The sequence below is a fragment of the Herpailurus yagouaroundi genome, unplaced genomic scaffold (genome assembly GCF_014898765.1).
Source record: "Herpailurus yagouaroundi ecotype Mexico unplaced genomic scaffold, PumYag 210, whole genome shotgun sequence".
NCBI lineage: Eukaryota > Metazoa > Chordata > Mammalia > Carnivora > Felidae > Herpailurus > Herpailurus yagouaroundi.
Window position 1 is genome coordinate 15,829,721 of NW_024412441.1, and position 20,169 is coordinate 15,849,889.

The 20,169-nt window shown below is 36.5% G+C and overlaps 1 protein-coding gene across 5 annotated transcripts in view; it reads left to right on the plus strand.

The window, feature by feature from the left end:
- PREPL (prolyl endopeptidase like) overlaps positions 1-20,169 on the plus strand; it is a 63,764-nt gene that overhangs the window by 28,052 nt on the left and 15,543 nt on the right. For all 5 annotated transcript variants that reach the window (XM_040453868.1, XM_040453866.1, XM_040453867.1 and 2 more), the window contains 4 exons: positions 7,762-7,978; positions 8,555-8,740; positions 17,117-17,314; positions 19,404-19,579. In XM_040453868.1, the coding sequence (XP_040309802.1) occupies positions 7,762-7,978; positions 8,555-8,740; positions 17,117-17,314; positions 19,404-19,579 (777 nt within the window). The remainder of the gene's footprint in view (positions 1-7,761; positions 7,979-8,554; positions 8,741-17,116; positions 17,315-19,403; positions 19,580-20,169) is intronic.

Consider the following 20,169-nt stretch of genomic DNA (forward strand, 5'->3'; position numbering starts at 1 on the left):
GTTTAGTTAATATCTCAATCACCTCACAAATTACCACTTTTTTGTGTGTATGGTGGTAACATTTAAAATATACTGTCGAGGCAATTTTCAAGTATGTTAATACTGTATTGTTAACTATAGTCATCATGCTGGGCACCTGATCCTCAAAGCTTGTTCATCTTATATAACTGAAAGTATGTACCCTTTTTCCATTATGTCCCCATTTCACCCAGCTCTCATCCCCTGACAACCACCATTCTACTACTCTGTTTCTGTAAATTTGGCTTTTATAGATTCCACATGTAAATGATATCATACAGTATTAGTCTTTTTCCGTCTGACTTATTAGCAGAATGCCCTCCTCAAGTTGCATCCTCGTTTTTACAAATGGCAGGATTTCCCTTTTTTTGTGGCTGAACAATACTCCAGTGTGTGTGTGTATTCTTTATTTATTCATCAGTGGACATGTATGTTGTTTCTGTATCTTGGCTGTTGTTCATACTACAATGAACTTGGGAGTGCAGATGTCCCTTTGTGATCCAGATCCCACTTCCTATAGATATGTGCTCAGAAGTAGAATCATTGAATCATATGGTAGTTCCTCTTTTAATTTTTTGAGGACCCTACATTTTTTTGTCCATAATAGCTATTATTAGTTTATATTCCCACCAATAGTACACAAGGGTTTCCTTTTCTCTATATCCTAACATTTGTTACCACTTGTCTTTTTGATAATAGCCATTCTAACAGATGTGAAGTGATACGATGGTTTTTATTTGCCTTTGCCTTAGGATTAGTGACGTTGAGCATCTTTTTATGTATCTGTTGACCATTTGTATGTCTTAGGAAAAATGTCTGTTCAGGTATTCTGTCCATTTTTAAATCGGATTTTTTGTTTGTTTGTTTGTTTTGCTTTTGAGTTGTAGGAGTTCCTTATATATTTTGGCTGTTAACCCATCATCAGATAAATGGTTTGGGAATACTCTATCCCACTCCATTGATTGCCTTTTCTTTTTGTTGATTGTCTCTTTTGCTATGTAGAAGCTTTTTAGGTTGATATAGTCCCACTTATTTATCTATTTATACTTCTGGTGTCATAAAAAATAATTGCCAAGACCTATGTCAGGGAGCTTTTTCCTTATGTTTTCTTCTAGGAATTTTATGGTTTCAGGTCTTATGTTTAGGTCTTTTAATCCATTTCAGGTTAATTTTTGTGAGTAGAGTAATATTGGAGTCCAATTTCATTAGCATAGCAATTTCAATAGCATGTGATTATCCAATTTTCCCAGCACAATTTATTGAAGAGATTTTCCTTTCCCTTTTGAGTATTCTTGGTTCCCTTATCAAATATCAGTTGGACATATACTCAATGGTTTGTTTCTGTGCTCTCGGTTCTGTTTCTGTGATCTGCATGTCGGTTGTTTTTTTTTTTTTTTAATGTTTATTTTTGAGAGAGAGACAGAGCGCGAGCAGGGGAGGGCAGAGAGAGAAGCAGGGAGACACAGAATCTGAAGCAGGCTTCAGGCTCTGAGCTGTCAGCACAGAGCCTGATGCGGGGCTGGAACTCACCTCGAGATCATTACCTGAGCCGAAGTCCGACGCTTAACCAACTAAGTCACCCAGGCGCCCCCATGCATGTCTATTTTTATGCCAGTACCATACTGTTCTGATTATTATAGCTTTGTAATACAGTTTGAGATCAAAAAGTGATGCATTTTGCTTTGTTCTTCTTTTTCAGGCTACTCTAGATATTTTGTGGCTCTATACAAATTTTGGAATTGTTTTTCTGTTAAAAAATGACATTAGAATTTTGATAAGGATTGCATTCATTGTATAGATGGCTTTCGGTAGTGTGGACATCTTAATGATAGTCATTCCTCCAAATCATGAATATAGCATATCTTTCCATTTATAGTGTTGTCTTTATTTTCTTTCATCAAAGTCTTAAGTTTTTAATGTACACATCTCTTTCCCTCCTTGATTAAATATATTCCTAAGTACTGTGTTTAGTTTTGATGCTGTTTTAAATGGGATTGTTTTGTGTGTTTTTCAGATATTTCATTGTTAGTATATCAAAACAACTGATTTCCATATCTTGATTTTACATCTTGCAACTTTACTGAATTCATTGATTAATTCTAACAGTGTTTTGGTGGAATATTTAATGTTTCCTATATATAAAATCAAGACTGACAGTACTATGTTGATTAGGAGTAGTAAGAGTGGTCATCCACTGATCTTAGAGGAAAACCTTCCAGCTTTTCACCACTGAATGTGATGTTAGCTGTGGACTTGTCATATATGGCCTTTATAATGTTGAGTAACATTCATTTCATATCCAATTGTTGAGAGTCTGTATCATGAATGGATGTTGAACTTTGTCAAATGCTTTTTATAAAGATGATCATGTGATTTTTAGCTTTCATTCTATTAATGTATCACATTTATTGATTTGCATATGTTGAACCATTTTTATATCTCGGATTAATCCTACTTGATAATGATAAATAATCTTTTTAATGTGCCTGCTGAATTAAGTTTGCTAGCATTTTGTTGAGTATTTTTGTATCATATTCACTGTGGATATTGGATAGTTTTCTTGTAGTGTCCTTATCTGGCTTTTGTATTGGGTACTACCAGCCTAATAAAATGAGTTTAGAAGTGCTCCCTTCTCTTCAGTTTTTTTGGAAGAATTTGAAAGGATTGGTGCAAATTCTTCAAATATTTGGTAGATTTTACCAGTGAGTCCATCTCGTCCTGGGCTTTTTTCTTTGCTGAGAAATTGTTGATTACTGATTGGTAATCAACTCTACCTTACTCTATTGGTCTGTTCAGATTTTCTATTTCTTCATGATTCAGTCTTGGTAGGTTGTATGTTTCTAGGAATTTACTCATTTCTCCTAGATTATTTAATTTGCTGGCATATAATTTTCATAGTAACTTTATACTTTTTTGTGTGTACAGTATCAGATGTAATGCATCCTTTTTCCTTCCCGATTTTGAATCCTCTTTTTTTTTCTTAATTTCACTAAAAGTTTGTCAGTTTTATCTTTTCAAAAAGCAGCTCTTAGTTTTGTTGATCTTTTCTATTGTTTTTCTGGTCTCCTTAATTTATTTTTCTCTGATCTTTATTATTTCCTTCCTTCTTCTAACATTAGGCTTATTTTTTCTTTTTCTAATTTTTTAAGGTGTAATGTATGTTATTTGAGATAGTTCTTTTTTTCCTCTTTTTTTAAGTTTATTATTTGAGAGAGAGTGCGTGGGTGCACATGTTGGTGGGAGAAGGGCAGAAAGAAAAGGAGGTAAAGAATCCCAAGCACACACTGTCAGCACAGAGTCCAACTCAGGGCTCAAACTCAAACTGTGAGATCATGACCTGAGCCAAAATCAAGAGTCAGATGCTTAACTGAGCCACCCAGGAGCCCCTTTTTATTTTTTTACGTAGGCTATGCACCCATCGTGGGGCTTGAATTCATGACCCTGAGATTAAGAGTTGCATGCTCTACCGACTAATCCAGCCAGGCACCCCTATTTGAGATACTTTTAATGTAAACACGTATCCCATAAACTTCCCTCGTAGAAGTACTTTTATGTATCCCTTAAGTTTTAGTATGTTCTATTTCTACTTTAATTTTTTCAAGATATTTTTGATTTTGATTTTTTTGACCCATTGCTTATTTAGCGGTATATTGTTTATTTCCATATATTTGTGAATTTTCCAGTTTTCTCTTAATAGTTACTATTTTGATTGGAAAAAATACTTGGTATGATTTCAGTCTTCTCAAATTTGCTAATACTTGTCTTATGACTTAACCTATGATCTACCTACACAAGAATGTTCCTTGTGCACTTGAGAAGAATGTATTCAGCTGCTGCTGAATGGAATGGTCTACATATGTCTGTTTCATCCATTTTGTCTAAAGTATACATAGAGTCCACACCCAATTTTTTTTTATTGATTTTCTGCCTGAATAATCTCTCCATTGCTGAAAGTGAGGTATTAACATCCCCTACTATTATTGTGGTGGTGTTGTCTGTTTTTCCCTTCGAATCTGTTGGTATTTGCTTAATATATTTAGGTGCTCTGATGTTGAGTGCATGCAGGCATACCTTGTTTTATTGCACTTCGCAGACTGCATTTTTTTAACATATTGAAGCAGGTCTATTGGCACCATTTTTCAACAGCACTTGCTCACTTCATGTCTTTGTCACATTTTGGTAATTATCACACCATTTCCAACTTTTTCATTGTTATTTGTTTATGGTGATCTGTGATCAGTGATTACAACTCCCTGAAAGTTAAGATAATGGTTAGCATTTTTTAGCAATAAAGTATTTTTTATTAAGGTGTATACATTGTGTTTTTAGACATAATGCTGTAACACACTTAACAGTTTACAATATAGTGTAAACATAACTTTTATCTGCACTGGAAAACCAAAAAATTCATTTGACTCACTTTTATCAGTGGTTCTGGAACCTACCCATATCTCCAAGGTATGTCTGTATATAGATACAACTGTTATATCCTCTTAATTAACTGACCCATTTATCATTATATAATGGCTGCCTTTATCTGTTACAACTTTTGAGTTAAAGTGTATTTTCTTTGATATTAGTATAGCTACTCCTGTGCTCGATTGGTTTCCACTTACATGAAATTTCTTTTTATATCCCCTCATCTTGAGCCTGTATGTGTCCTTGAAGCTGAAGTGAATCTCATAGGCAGTATATAGTTGGGTCTTCCTTTCTATCCATTCAGCCACTCTGTGCCATTTCATTGGAGAGTTTAATCCATTTACATTTAGAGTAATTATTCATAGGTGAGTACTTATTAATGCCATCTTATTGATGTTTTCTGGTTATTTTGTGGCTCCCGTGTTCCTTTCTCTCTCACTATCTTCCTTTGTGAATTTATGATTTTCCATAGTGTTCTGGTTTGAGTCCCTTCTCTTTTCTTTTGTATATCTGTTGTACATTTTTGCTCTGTGGTTACCATGACTTGTCTTCTCTTTATAAGAAACTTGTTTCTGTAGAACCAGTTGTATTCTGACTTTCCGTAACCAAATATCTGCCAAGTAGTTGACCAAGTAATTTATCTTTTGATTACCTGTGTCATCATCAAACAAAAATAAATACATAAAAGTAAAATACTGAAAATAGCAAAGATAGTGTTGAAAATAGCAAACTAGAGTAAGGAATTTGTCCTAAAACCATGTATTAAAACACATTAAGCTTCAATAGTTAATACAACCCGATAGACAAATAATAGAGATCAGAAGAGATAACTCAAAAATTTATATATATAAAAAATTATGGAAAAGGCATCAGACCAATGAAAAACAGGTATAATTTTTTAATACTATAGAAAAATAATTTTTATCACTTCATACATCAGCATACATTCCTAAAAGATTTAAAGAATCAATTGATAAAAATAAAACTATCCAGAAAACTTAGATGCCAGTGGTAAGTACTTCATTCGACTTGGTTGAAATATTTCCAAAACAGGGGCACCTGGGTGGCTCAGTTGGTTAAGCTTCCAACTTCAGTTCAGGTCATGATCTCATGGTTGTGGGTTCAAGCCCCACATCTGGCTTTGTGCTGACATCTCAGAGCCTGGAGCCTGCTTCAAATTCTGTGTCTCCCTCTCTCTCTGCCCCTCCCCTGCTTGTGCTCTGTCTCTCCCTCTCAAAAATAAACATTAAAAAAAAAAAGATTAAAAAAAGATACTGCTTATCATTAAATTCATATTTCCATTCCTAAGAAATGGGTAAGTATTTATCATAGGGAAATAATTGTAAAGGTGAGGAAGGGGGAACTGTCTTCATGAATACGTTCCCTATTATATTCTTTATTACAATGAAACATTAAAATCTTAAGTTTTAAGAATTATAATAATTCAACCTAATAGAATATTAGGTAGCCATTAAAAATAATGATCACGGGGCACCTGGGTGGTTCATTCAGTTAAGTGTTCAATTCTTAATTTTGGTTTTTTCAACTCTTGATTTCCAGTCTTCATGGTTTGTGAGATCGAGCTCCCCGAAAGGCTCTGTGCTAACAGCATGGAGTCTGGGATTCTCTCCTTCTGTCTGCCCCTCCCCTACTCGTGTGCACATACTCTCTCTCAAAATAAAGAAACATTTTTTAAAATGACCATAAAAGATTGTAATTAATGTGGGGGGAATACTGATATTATGTGAAGTCACAAATGCAGAATCCAAAATTGCATCTGTGTTTTATAGAAGTCCTGGAGCTGAAAAGTACAACATAGGAAATATAGTCAATAATATTGTAATAATGTTGTATGGTGACAGATGATGACTGCATTTGCTGTGATGAACATTGAGTAATGGGTAGAGTTCTCTGATCACTATATTGTGTATCTGAACTAGTATAACATTATATATCAACTGTACTTCAGTAATTTAAAGTTTTTTAAATTTTTTTTAATGTTTATTTTTGAGAGAGCGTGTGCGCACACTTGAGCGGAGAAGGTGCATGGAGAAAGGGAGGCAGGATCAGAAGTGGGCTCTGCAGATAGTGGAGAGCCTGATGTGGGGCCCAAACTCACAAACCATGAGATTATGACCTGAGCCGAAGTCAGACGTTTTTTAATTTAAAAATGAAACACAAGGGTGTCTGCATGGCTCAGTCAAGCATCCAACTCTTGATTTCAGCTCAGTCTCATGGTTTGTGAGACTGAGCCCCCTATTAGGCTCTGCACTGATAGCTCAGAGGCTGCTTAGAATTCTCACCCTTCTCTTTGTCTCTGCCACTCCTCCACTGGTGTGCACATTCTCTCAAAATAAATAAACATTTAAAAAAATAGTAAAACAAACAAAAAACACATATTGAGGTGCCTGGGTGGTTCAGTCGGTTAAGCATCTGACTGTTGGTTTCTGCTCAGGTCATGATCTCACGGTCATGAGATCGAGCCCCACATTGGGCTCCATGTGAAGCCTGCTTGGGATTCTGTCTCTCCCCCTCTCTGCCCCTCCACCAGTCGTGCACATGCTCTCTCTCTTTCTCACAAAATAAATATTTAAATAAACTTTAAAAAAATGAAACGCATGAAATACAAATAAAGGAGAAGGAAAAATAGAAAAAATTAAAACAGTTAACATTAATTTTTAAAGTGTGTTTAGATTGCAAGCATTTTTCTTCCTGTTTGTGTTTCTGTTATTTCTATTTTGTTTTGTTATAAAACTGGGGGAAGGGGAGCATACAGAGGAAGAACAAAGTAAATTCTGTATCCCTCTTCTTTCCTACAATTACATATCTCCTCTAGGAAATTTATTTCCTCTTCCCACTAAAAAGCCTATAATCTATTAACGTGATTAAGTGAGAGGATACCTTTTGTGTACCTGAAAATGCATTTAGAAAAAGATGGATTGATGGATGCACAAATAATGTAATAAAGGAAATATAAGCAAATCATTGGTAATAATTGAATTTCAGTGGTGGGTATATGGGTATTCACCTGACATGTTCAACTTCTGTAGTTTTGAAAATGTTCATAATAAAATGTTAGAGAAGAAGTTCCTTTGAATACTTCTGTGGGGGAAATGAGAAAAATAATAGTTTTTTTTATTTTTTTTATTTTACAAGCAGTGTTCACTAAGGAGTTATTTTCTGTCTGCATTATAAATCAACATATGTATAGCAGGCAGTGAAATACTGTCATTAACAAAGTAACGCCACTGAAATTTACTGGATTTCTCTCTCTCTCTCTCTCCCCGTCTCTTTCTGCGTGCGTGTGTGTGTGTGTGCACGCAGCTATTTTGTTTTCCTTTATCTTACAAAAGACAGTCGTTTCCTCACCATAAACATTATGAACAAGACTACTTCTGAAGTGTGGTTGATAGATGGCCTAAGCCCTTGGGACCCACCAGTACTTATCCAGAAGCGAATACATGGCGTCCTTTACTACGTTGAACACAGAGATGACGAATTATACATTCTCACTAATGTTGGCGAGCCTACAGAATTCAAGGTAATCCTGGATTCTCCTTGTCCCTATGTGGTCTGTTCAAAAGTATCACACTTCCATCAACAACATTCTTTACGTTAAGAGTTAACTGTTTTCGTAGACTTTTGGTAAACTGTAGAAATTGATGCTACCTTTCCATGCATAACCAATTCCGTTTCTCTTCCCTTAGATATAATGTCTCTACACTTTGTAATTATGCCTAAAAATATTAGCAAATGAAACCTACTTTATCCTGATTATATCATTTATGAAAGCCAAACTTAATGATTTAAAAGAATAGACTTTTATAAATTCATGACCTTATAACTTAGCAATTTGGTATTGATCTCAGCTAGGCAGTTCTGCTGGTCCCAGCCAGGCTCCTTAATGCATCCACAGTTAGCTCGCTAGCAAATGCCTTCACTCGAACATCCATTGGTTTGTTGTGAGCTAAGCAGTAGGCCATTCTATCTCACCACACAGCAGGCTCCTTCACACGGTGATGGTCACACTGCAGCCCTGATGTGTTCTTTGGCTCTTCTGGATGCCGTGGTTATCACATTTTGTTACCTGGATCTCTTCTGACTTTGTTCCACACAGCTCATGAGAACAGCAGCTGATACCCCTGCCATTATGAATTGGGATTTATTTTTCACAATGAAGAGAAATACCAAAGTTGTAGACTTGGACATGTTTAAGGACCACTGCGTTCTATTCCTGAAGCACAGCAATCTACTTTACGTTAATGTGATTGGTCTGGCTGATGACTCGGTTCGGTCTCTGAAGGTAAGTTTAATTCTACATCCAGTTCAGTGTAACAGAACATCACATTTTGAGTGATAGCAACATACTGTTTCTTGAGTGGAATTTAATTTCAATGAAACTTGGCATACTGGATCTTTTCATACTGGATCTTAGGGGGTTTATTTTAAAATTACTTGGAGGACCTCACTTTTAGTAAAGTTTTACTTAAAATATGAACTTCAGAAGTAGAGTTCAGTGTCACGTTCCTCTTTCCACCTATCGCTATGTATCATCCATCTCTACAACTTTACGTATACTAATCACTCAGGCCAACTTGCCGGCTAGAGCCTGACCCACTGCTGCTGCTCCCATCCCACACCCCCCCCGTGGGGATAGGAGGCATGCCCACCATATTTCTGCCTTTGCAGAAATACCCTCTTCTTTTTGTTCGTTTTCTTACCTGTGGGGGTTGCAGAAGGGACCAAGAAACCTTTGGTCTCTTTCAGTAAGGGGTGGCAGTGGTCTCCACTGCAGCACAGCTGTGAATGGTGGCACATCTGCCTGGCAGGCTGACTTGCTGATATTGCCTGTGGCTGCCAGAAAAGATAATCTGCCTCCACAAGTGAACTTCTTAAAATTGGTGAATGCCAGCCTTACAACCCCATTTTAAAGCAGCATTGACATGTAGGTTAGGGGCGCCTGGGTGGCTCAGTCAGTTGAGCATCCGACTTCGGCTCAGGTCATGATCTCATGGTCTGAGTTGGAGGCCCACATCGGGCTCTGTGCTGACAGCTCAGAGCCTGGAGCCTGCTTCGGATTCTGTGTCTCCCTCTCTCTCTGCCCCTCCCCCACTCATACTCTGTCTCTCTCTGTCAAAGATAAATAAACATTAAAAAAAAATTTTTTTTTAAACATGTAGGTTAGAAAACAGGTGCTGAAGGGAACGGGAAAGGCCTCCATTTTACTTGGTATGGAAAGAGTTGTTAAACCAGTTGACCACTTATACCTAGTTTGAGGACCTAGCCAAAATGGAGAGAGAAATGCCATTTGAGCATCTTGTTTGGTTAAATTTTATCCCAAATAATTGAAATCATTACCTTTTTTCTTTTTTAAGTTTATTTATTTTGAGATTTAGTTTGAGCATAGGGAAGGGCAGAGAGAGGGGGAGAGAGAGAATCCCAACCAGGTTCCTTGCTCCGCAGAGCCCAACATAGGGGTCAGTCTCACAACTGCAAGATCACTACCTAAGCCAAAATCAAGAGTCAGACACTTGACTGACTGAACCACCCCGGCTCTCCATTTTCTTTATATATTTTAGATACTAACCCTTTATCGGATATATCATTTGCAGATATCATCTCCCATTCTGTAGGTTGCCTTTTAGTTTGTTGTTTCCTTTGGTTTATTTTTGCTTTTTCTTTCCCTTCCCTTGTCTAGAAAAAAGTTGCTATGGCCAGTGTCCGAGAAATTACCTCCTGTGCTCTCTTCTAGAATATCTGTGGTTTCACGTCTCACATTTAGGTCTTTAATCAATTTTGAATTTGTTTTTGTATATGGTATAAGAAAGTGGTCCAGTTTCATTCTTTTGCATGTTTTCCCAGCACCATTTGTTGAAAAGACTGTCTTTTTCCCATTGGATATCACTTCCTGCTTTGTCAAACATTAGTTTACCATATAGTTGTGGGTTTATTTCCGGTTTTTCTTTTCTGATCTGTTGATCTGTGTATCTATTTTTGTGCCAGTGCCTACTGTTTAGATCACTACAGTTTGTGATATAACTTGAAATCCAGAACTGTGATGCCTCCAGCTTTCCTTTTCTTCTTCAAGATAGCTTTGGCTATTTGGAGTCATTTGTGGCTCCATACAAATTTTAGGATTGTTTGTTCTAGTTTTGTGAAAAATGCTGTTAGTATTTTGATAGGGATTGCATTAAATGTGTAGATTGCTTTGGTAGTATAGACATTTCAACAATATTTTTTTTTCCGATCCATGAGCATGAAATGTCTTTCCATTTGTGTCATCTCTAATTTCTCTCATCAGTGTTATAATTTAGAGTTTTCAGAGTCTAGATGTTTTACCTCTTTAGTTAGGCTTATTCCTAGGTATCTTATTATTTTGGGGGTAATTGTAAATGGGATTGTTTTCTAAATTTCTCTTTCTGCTGCTTCATTATTGGTGTATACAAATGCAACAGATTTCTGTAGATTGATTTTGTATCCTGCGACTTTACTGAGTTCATTTACTAGTTCCAGCAGTTTTTTGGTGGAGTCTTTCAAGTTTTATATTTATAGTATCATGTCATGTGCAAATAGTGAAAATTTTACTTTTTCCTTACTGATTTGGATGCCTTTTATTTCTTTTTGTTACCTGATTGTTGTGGCTAGGACTTCTAGAACTCTGTTGAATAAAAGTGGTCAGAGTGAACATCCTTATCTTGTTCCTGATCTTAAGGAAAGGCTCTCAGTTTTTCCCCATTTAGGATGATGTTAGCTGTGGGTTTTTAATAAAGGGCCTTTATTATGTACAGCTAAGTTCCTTCTAAACCTACTTTGTTGAGGTTTTTTTTTTAATCATAAATGGACATTGTACTTTGTCAGATGCTTTTTCTGCATCTACTAAAATGATCATATGGTTCTTATCCTTTTTCTTACTGATGTGGTATATCACGTTGATTAATTTGTGAATATTGAACCACTCTTGCAACCCAGGAATAAGTCCCACTTGGTCATGGTGAATGATGTTTTTAATGTATTGTTGGATTCGGCTTGCTAGTATTTTGTTGAGGATTTTTGCATCTGTGTTCATCAGGGATTTTGGCCTGTAGGTCTCTTTTTATGGTGTCTTTGTGTGGTTTTGGTATCTGAGTAATGCTGTCCTCATAGAATGAATTTAGAAGTTTTCTTTTCTATTTTTTTTTTTGGAATAGTTTAAGAATAGGCATTAACTGTTCTTCATATGTTTGGTGGAATTCATCTATGAAGCTATCTGCTCCTGGCCTTTTGTTTGTTTTTTTCATTCCTGATTCAATTTCATTGCTGGTTATCAGTCTGTTCAAATTTTTTTATTTCTTTCTGTTGCAGTTTCAGTAGGTTGTATATTTCTAGGAATTTTTCCATTTCTTCTAGGTTGTCCAGTTTTTTGACATAATTTTTCATAATCTTTTATTATTGTTTGTGTTTCTATGATATTTGTTGTTATTTCTCCTCATTTGTAGTTTTATTTAGTTGGGTCCTTTCTGTTTTTTTTTTCTTGAGAAGTCTGGCTAGAGGTTTATCAACTTTAGTGATTTTTTTTCCCAAAGAACCAGCTCCTTGTTTCATTGATCTGTTCTATTGTAGTTGTTTGGTTTCTGTATCGCTTATTTCTGCTCTAATCTTTATTATTTCCTTCCTTCTGCTGGTAATTAGGTTTTGTTTGTTCTTTTTCTAGCTCCTTTAGGTGTAAGGTTAGGTTGTTTATTTGAGATATTTCTTGCTTCTTACAGTTGGCCTATATTGCTGTAAATTTCCCTCTTAGAACCACTTGTGCTGCATCCCAAAGGTTTTGAACCATTGTGTTTTCATTTTCATTTGTTGCCATGTACTTTTTTAATTTCTTTTGTTTCCTGGTTGACCCATTCATTGTTTAGGAGCATGTTATTTAACCTCCATGTATTTGTAGTCTTTCCAGATGTTTTTTTCTTACAGATTTTTTTCTTTTAGCTTCATAGTGTTACAGTCAGAAAAGATGCATGGTATGACTTTGATCTTTTAAAATTTGTTGAGGCTTGTTTTGTAGCCTAATAAGTGATCTGTTCTGGAGAATGTTCCATGTGCACTTGAAAAAAATGTGTATTCTGTTTTAGGATGGAATGTTCTGAATAGATCTGTCTGTTAAATCCATCTAATCCAGTGCATCATTCAAAGCCATTGTTTCCTTGTTGATTTTCTGTTTAGTTGATCTGTCTATTGATGTAAGTGGGGTGTGAAAGTGCCCTACTGTTGTTAATTATTACCAGTTAGTCCCTTTATGTTTCTTACTAACTGTTTTATGTATTTGGGTGCTCCTGTGTTGGATGCATACATTTTATAATTATTATATCTTCCCGTATTGTTCCCTTTATGATTATATGGTGTCCCTCTTTGTCTCTTGTTACAATCTTTGTTTTAAAATCTATTTTGTCTGATACCAATATTGCTACTCCAGCTTTTCTTTGACATCCATTTGCATGATCAGTGTTTCTCCATTCCCTCACTTTCAATCTGCAGGTGTTTTTAGATCTAAAATGAGTTTCCTGTAGGTAGCATATGGATGGATCCTGGTTTTATTCATTCTGCCACCCTGTGACTTTTGATTAGAGCATTTAGTCCATCTAGTTTTAAAGTAATTGTTGATAGATATGTATTTATTGCCATTTTTACTTGTTTTGTAGTTATTTCCAAAGTTTTTCTCTGATCCTTTCTTCTCTTTCTTTCAGGGTTTGCTGGTTTTCTTTAGTGATATATTTGGATTTCTTTCTTCTTTATTCTTTGCATATTTATTAGTAGTTTTTGATTTGTGGTTACCATTAGGTTTTTATATAGCCTCTTCTGCTTATAGCAGAAGTCTGTATTAATTTGATTGTCGTTTAAGTTTGAACCAGTTCTTTACTCCTCCCCTCCCCAAGTTTTAGATATATGGTGCCATATTCTACATTGTTTTATTTTGTGAGTTCCTTGACTGATTGTTTACAGAAATATTTATTTTTACTGGTTTTGTGTTTCCTAGCTTCATACTATCTTTTTTTGGTCTTTCCTTTTCACTCAGAATCCCCTTTAATATTTCTTGCAGGGCTGGTTTTATGGTCATGAACTCTTTTAGTTTTTATTTGGGAAACTCTTTGTATCTCCTTCAACGTTTATTTATTTTTGGGACAGAGAGAGACAGAGCATGAACGGGGGAGGGGCAGAGAGAGAGGGAGACACAGAATCGGAAACAGGCTCCAGGCTCTGAGCCATCAGCCCAGAGCCTGACGCGGGGCTCGAACTCCCGGACCGCGAGATTGTGACCTGGCTGAAGTCAGACGCTTAACCGACTGCGCCACCCAGGCGCCCCTGTATCTCCTTCTATACTGAGTGATAGCCTTCCTGGATATAGTATCTTGGATACAAGTTTTTCCTATTCAGCATTTTGAATACATCATGCCACTCCTTTCTGGCTTGGAAAGTTTCGCTGAAAAAAACCACTGATAGCCTTATGGGGTTTCCTCTGTATATAATTGTCTTCTTTTGTCTTGCTACATTCATTCATTCATTTATTTTTAGTGTTTATTTATTTTTGAGAGAGAGCCAGAGTGCAAGTGGGGAACGAGGAGAGAGAGAGAGGGAGACACAGAATCCAAAGCAGGCTCCAAGCTCTGTGCTGTCAGCACAGAGCCTGATGTGCAGCTTGAACCCACAAACCATGAGATGATGACCTGAGCTGAAGTCATACGCTTAACTGACTGAACCACCCAGGCACCCCTTGACTTGCTACTTTTAATATTTTTTCTTTATCACTATATTCTGCCATTTTAATTACAATATGCCTTGCTATGGATCTGCTTTTGTTGATTTTTATCCGAGGAGGGGGTGGTGGTTCTCTGTGCATCCTGGATCTGGATTTCTCTCTCTTTCCTTCTCCAGATTAGGTAAGTTTTCATCTATTATTTCTCAAATTCTCTGCCCCCTTTTCTTTATCTTCTTATGGGACTCCTAGAATACAACTGTTACTATGTTTGATGGAGTCACTGAGTTCCCTAAGTCCATTCTCATTTTCCATAATTCTTTTTTCTCTCTTTTGTTCACCTTGATTACTTTCCATTACTCTGTCTTCTAGGTAATTAATTCGTTCCTCTGCTTCCAGCCTGCTATTCATTGTATCAAGCACGTTTCTCATTTTGTTTATTGAACCCTTTATCTCTGGTATATTATTCCTTATCTGTGCTAATAGTTTCACTGATGTCCACCATTCTTTTCTCAAGTCTGGTGAGTATCCTTACGATCATTGCTTTAAATTCTTCATCAGGCATATTACTTCTATGTTTCACTTAAATCTCTGGCTTTTTGTTCATTTGAGACAAAGCGTGTCTTCTCATTTTGTCTAAGTTTCTATGCCTATTTCTGTGTGAGGAAAGTCAACTACATCTCTTGTTCTTGAGGGTAATGGCTTTATGAAGAAGAGGTCCTGTAGTGTCCTGCGGTATAATGTCTTCTGTTCTCCAGGGCCTGATGCTTCCAGGAATATCTCCAGTGGAACATCATATCTGTAATTTATTCTATATCCTCCCTTTATTCCCTGACCCTTTTGGGCTTTGTTACAGTGTTTTGAGTCATCAACACATAGAATCAATACTACATTACATATTAGGTTCTACTTAAAGAAAATTTTATAGATCAGAGCCTTTCATGAACTGGATAATACTGATTAATATGCAGGGACAATGGCATACACAAAGGACAAAATCTTTAAGCCAGACTATATTTTAAAATATTTCTGTATGTAACATCTCCGCCTAGTAGGCACTTCACTAAAAGATCTTTTTAAACTCCATCTGGGCAACAGAAATGTAAAATCCTTAATATATTTGCCTCCTATCTTTGGTCATCATATTACCAGTTTTTCTTGGTAATTTTTTTTTTTTTCACAAAAAGAAGCTATGATAATTTAATTGGTTATGATACTTAATTTAAGCAAATCTTGGGGAGATTTTTTGCTTTGTACTAATATCAGTTCACATGGAGGCATTTGCACACTTGGGCCAGTTTTCTTTCAGTGAGATGACTACGATTGCTGGTAGGATGCTAGCGCTGAACCTGTTTCTTTCGTGTATCAAAGAAATATCTGCAGATCACCTAGCCAATTTATTATTATTCTTGGGTGCTGTCCATTAACATACCCAGATAGTACTGCAGGTTTCTCAATAGGAAATGCGGTTTAAGATATCCTTGAGATGGTTAACATTTATTTCTGGACAACTAGAACTAGACAAACTAGAACAGTTTTTGTTATGGTAAAACTTTACCCTTGGTCCCAGTACTTTAAGAAATACACCCAAAAGAGTTATTTATTGGAACTACTTGGTTTGAAACTATGACCACTTACCACATGGGGCACATGGAAACTCTTTTAAAGTTTCACCAAAGGACAGAAAAATTTGTGCCTCTGTGGACTTAGGCATCATGTACCCTCTTTCTGAGACCTGGTTACAACATGAGTAGTGAGAAGCGATGGTGGTTTTTCCCAGCAAGGTCTCCATTTACTCACTCCCATTTATGCTTCCAGACTTCACAACTTTGATGTGCCACATGCTTCTTTCCGTTTTATGGCTTTCACTTAAGTAGACAGATTATCCTTGAACATAATTCTCAGTCTGAGGACAGTAAATTAGGAACTCTCTTTGAGAGATATTTTGAATATATATCCTTGGAGTGTTCAGGAAGATCGATTCTTTGGACTAATAGTAAGACATATGCTCTGTGAACATAAACTCTGGCTGTAGTTTCTACAGGTCAGATGATGCACTCTTTATGCACACAGCCCCCACCTACCCTTTTTGAATAATGCCAACCCGTGACATTGCTGTGCCAAGACCTCTGATTTTCTTTCTACAATTACTCGGGAAAGGAAAGGCAATTTTCTTTTAATGTTCTGACTCTCGGTACCATTTCTTATATTCTGCCAGCCTGCTTACCACAATTCTTTGAAAGGTGTAAGAGGGATGTTAGTGGCAGGCTTGAAACTGGACCCTGCTGCTCTGAGAGAATAAATTTTGATTCCTTTCCTTTTTTCTTAAAGTGAAGAATCCTAATCATAATAGCTGTGAGTTTCTCAGAGTGTATGTGCCAGGAAAGGTTTTGTTCTGCACAACAGTTAGCCTGGGGGCTGAAGTTAGAAACAAATTGTAAATGCTTTAGTGCTGCTGAGTGAGTTTGTAGCCCTGGCATGATAGCTGTCACCACTGTGGCTGTCTAGGCCACAGGGGAAGTGCTGGTGGGTGTAAATCATTAAAAAAACACCTGAGCGAGATTTCATGTTCTCTGAGAACGGAGATCTGGAGATGTTGCCGGGTTCTGGAATTATTATTTGATTTGCTCTTATTCGTAACCATTTTACTATTCACTTCCCAAGTTTATACCCAAAATAAATGGCTTTATTAAAGGAGATCCTGTATAAATCCAGAGTCATGATAAACCATTTTCCTATAATTTTTCCTTATTTTATTGGTCATTAGTGTGGAGTCCTGTTCATTTGTTACTTGAAATATATTCTGTTGTGCTGAAATAATAGTTAAATGAGGAATTACTTATAATGGATAAAAGTAAACTTGATGTCCACATCATCTTGTTTGTAGCTGACTCAAATTTAATTAATGATACTTAGTGTGTAGATAAAGAGTAAAAATAACTTTTATTTCTTTAGCTTCCTCCTTGGGCCTGTGGATTCATAATGGATACCAATTCAGACCCAAAGAACTGCCCCTTCCAGCTTTGCTCTCCAATACGTCCCCCAAAATACTACACATACAAATTTGCAGAAGGCAAACTATTTGAGGAAACTGGGCATGAAGACCCAATCACAAAGACTAGTCGTGTTTTACGTCTAGAAGCCAAAAGCAAGGTAAGTCTTTGTAATCCCAACTCTGAGCCCCCATCTACTGCATTCATACTACTTGTCAAGCATTGTGCAGTTGCTGCTGGTGTTAAAGCAGCATGGGTTTCTGAAGTGGATCTCACATACCACAGTAAGACCCAAATGATCTTAAGGGATCCATGGATTTTTTTTTTTTTAAATACTCCCGTATTTATTTTAACATGGCTTAGAAAATTTATAGCTAGCATGTCAAGTCATTGATTTCATCAAGGCTTGTTAATATTTGAATTTTGAATTTGAATTTTGAAAGTTGACTTCAAGAAATTGTCAAAGTTGGTTTCTAGGTAATGGCAAAAAATTGTGAAGGTGGTAAGCAGTTGACTAGAGTGTTTGAATCTAGTAGGGAAGATGATTGATGTTGAAGGAGTAAGTGCTAATGTACTGACTGCTGCAAAGGACGCCGTGTTGAGTACAGTGGAAACATGGCACAGGGACCTTACATAGGCTGGAGGGATCACTGAAGGCTTCTGAGAAAGTGATGTCTCAGGTAAAACCTCAAGGATGATTAAGAATCTAACTAGAAAAGGGGCAGGAGGAATACATTTGTGTAGAGGCCTGAATTGAGGGAGAAATGGTGCTTTCAAGAAGTAGAAAGGAAGGGGTGCCTGGTTGACTCAGTTGCAAGAGGATGCAACTTTTGATCTCAGGGTTGTGAGCTCAAGCCACATGTTGGGTGTACAGATTACTTAAATAAATTTTTTTTTAAGTAAAGGAGGACAATATGGCCAAAGTGTAGAGTAAAAGAGGTAAGACTGAGGGCAGAGTAAAAAGTATAAAAGAAAATTTGTGCAAGTGGGGAACAAATTAATAAACTGTGGCCTTTGGATTTAAGGAATTTTCAGACCTTGACCTATCAAACATCAGATAATTTCATATGTGTTGGCAATGAATTATGACACAGCCTTTTTGTCTTTATGAATTTTTTTCTTCGTTGATTTTCTTTTAAATCTTTAAGTGTATTTTTTTAATAATACAAGAGCAATACACATTTCTTAGAATAAATACAAAAATGCAGAATGTACAAAGTTTAGATGACTACTTTTCAGTCCCATTTGCTGTACCTCTTAGATATAATTATTGTTTACCATTTATTGTATCACTTTCCAGATTTTTGTGTTTGGTTTTTTGTCAACAGAATATGTTTACAGGGGCGCAGTCGGTTGAGCTCAGTCAGTTGAGCATCCGAATTCAGGTTAGGTAATGATCTCACGGTTCGTTAGTTCAAGCCCCATATCAGGTCCTCCACTCCCAGCGCAGAGCTGGCTTCAGATCCTGTTCCCGTCTCTCTCTCTGCCCCTCCCCCTCTTACACTCAAAAAGAAAAGAAAAAAAATATATATTTTTAGGCTTTGTTTTGCTTTAGAAATGTGTAACTATACCATATACCAATCCATCAAAATGTTGTAGTTATCATATCCTAAGTGGAAAGAACAGTGAAACTAAGTGAAATTCTGGCGCTTAATGGTTGAGGATTCTGCCTATAGAGGACAGAAAATTGAGCAGTTAAAACTTCTTTAGTCAACCTATTTGTAAATACGCAAAGATGTGAAATGTCAGTATCTAGCCATAGGTGTGGGGAAATTAACTATGCTAGTACGTCTAATTTTGGTAGCTATATTTTGACTTAATCTTGAAAGAAAAAAATTGCAGTAATAGTAGGTAGTAAAGAACTCTTTAAAATCACTTCACTGTCTTGGAAAGCTGCATTTCATAAAATGTTTTCAAGCCTGAGTTTTGCTGCTCTTTTCTAGTTAGCATTATGGGTCAGCAGAATAGCTAAAAATGGGGATGAACCATGATGTATTTTTAAAGACCTTAACCATAACTCTGTTGTCCTTTTTTTTTTTTTTTACGTAATTTCTATATCCAATGTGAAGCTTGAACTCACAACTCTTAAGAGTCACATACATGCTCCACCGAGTGAGCCAGCCAGGAGCCCCTCCGTTGTCTCAATTAAATGAAGTTTGTATTCAACATCAGTAACCAATGCATAAAATTAGGGATAAACTGTTTTAAAAAACTTTTATTTACATTGCGTAGTAACTCTTCATTTCCAGGATGGAAAATCAGTGCCAATGACTATTTTCCACAAAACGGATTCTGAGGACTTGCAGAAGAAACCTCTCCTGGTACATGTATATGGAGCTTATGGAATGGACTTAAAAATGAATTTCAGACCTGAAAGACGGGTGTTGGTGGATGATGGATGGATATTAGCATATTGCCACGTTCGGTGAGTCAACACATTTTACCTGGCACATGAGTGTTGTGACAGATGTCCAGAACAATGCTGTATCAGGGAGGAAAGTTTATTTTCTCATTTGTGTTATTGAATTTATGTATTCCTAAACATGTGCTGATAGAAGCTGATTTAACAGACTAGTTGATCCAGAAAGCAAAAGGGTAGATTTTTAGGATCTTGCACCAGATTTTTTTTTTTTTTTTTAATTCTATTGAGACCTCTTTACTTTGGGCAAAAATGAGACCTGAAAGCAAAGCAGTAGGTATATGGTAAATAACAGTAAAACAAGCAACAGCTTTGATGATCACTTTAGAATAGCAAGAATTTAACACATTTTGAAATTAAGTCTATGAATGAGCTATTCTTTCTTTTCCTTTTTTTTTTTTAATATAATTTATTATCAAATTGGTTTACCCAGTGCTCATCCCAAAAGGTGCCCTCCTCAATGCCCGTCACCCCTTTCCCCTCTCCCCCACCCCCCATCAACCCTCACTTTGTTCTCAATACCCAAGAGTCTCTTATGGTTTGCCTCCCTCCCTCTCTGTAACTTTTTCCCCCCCTTCCTCTCCCCCATGGTCTTC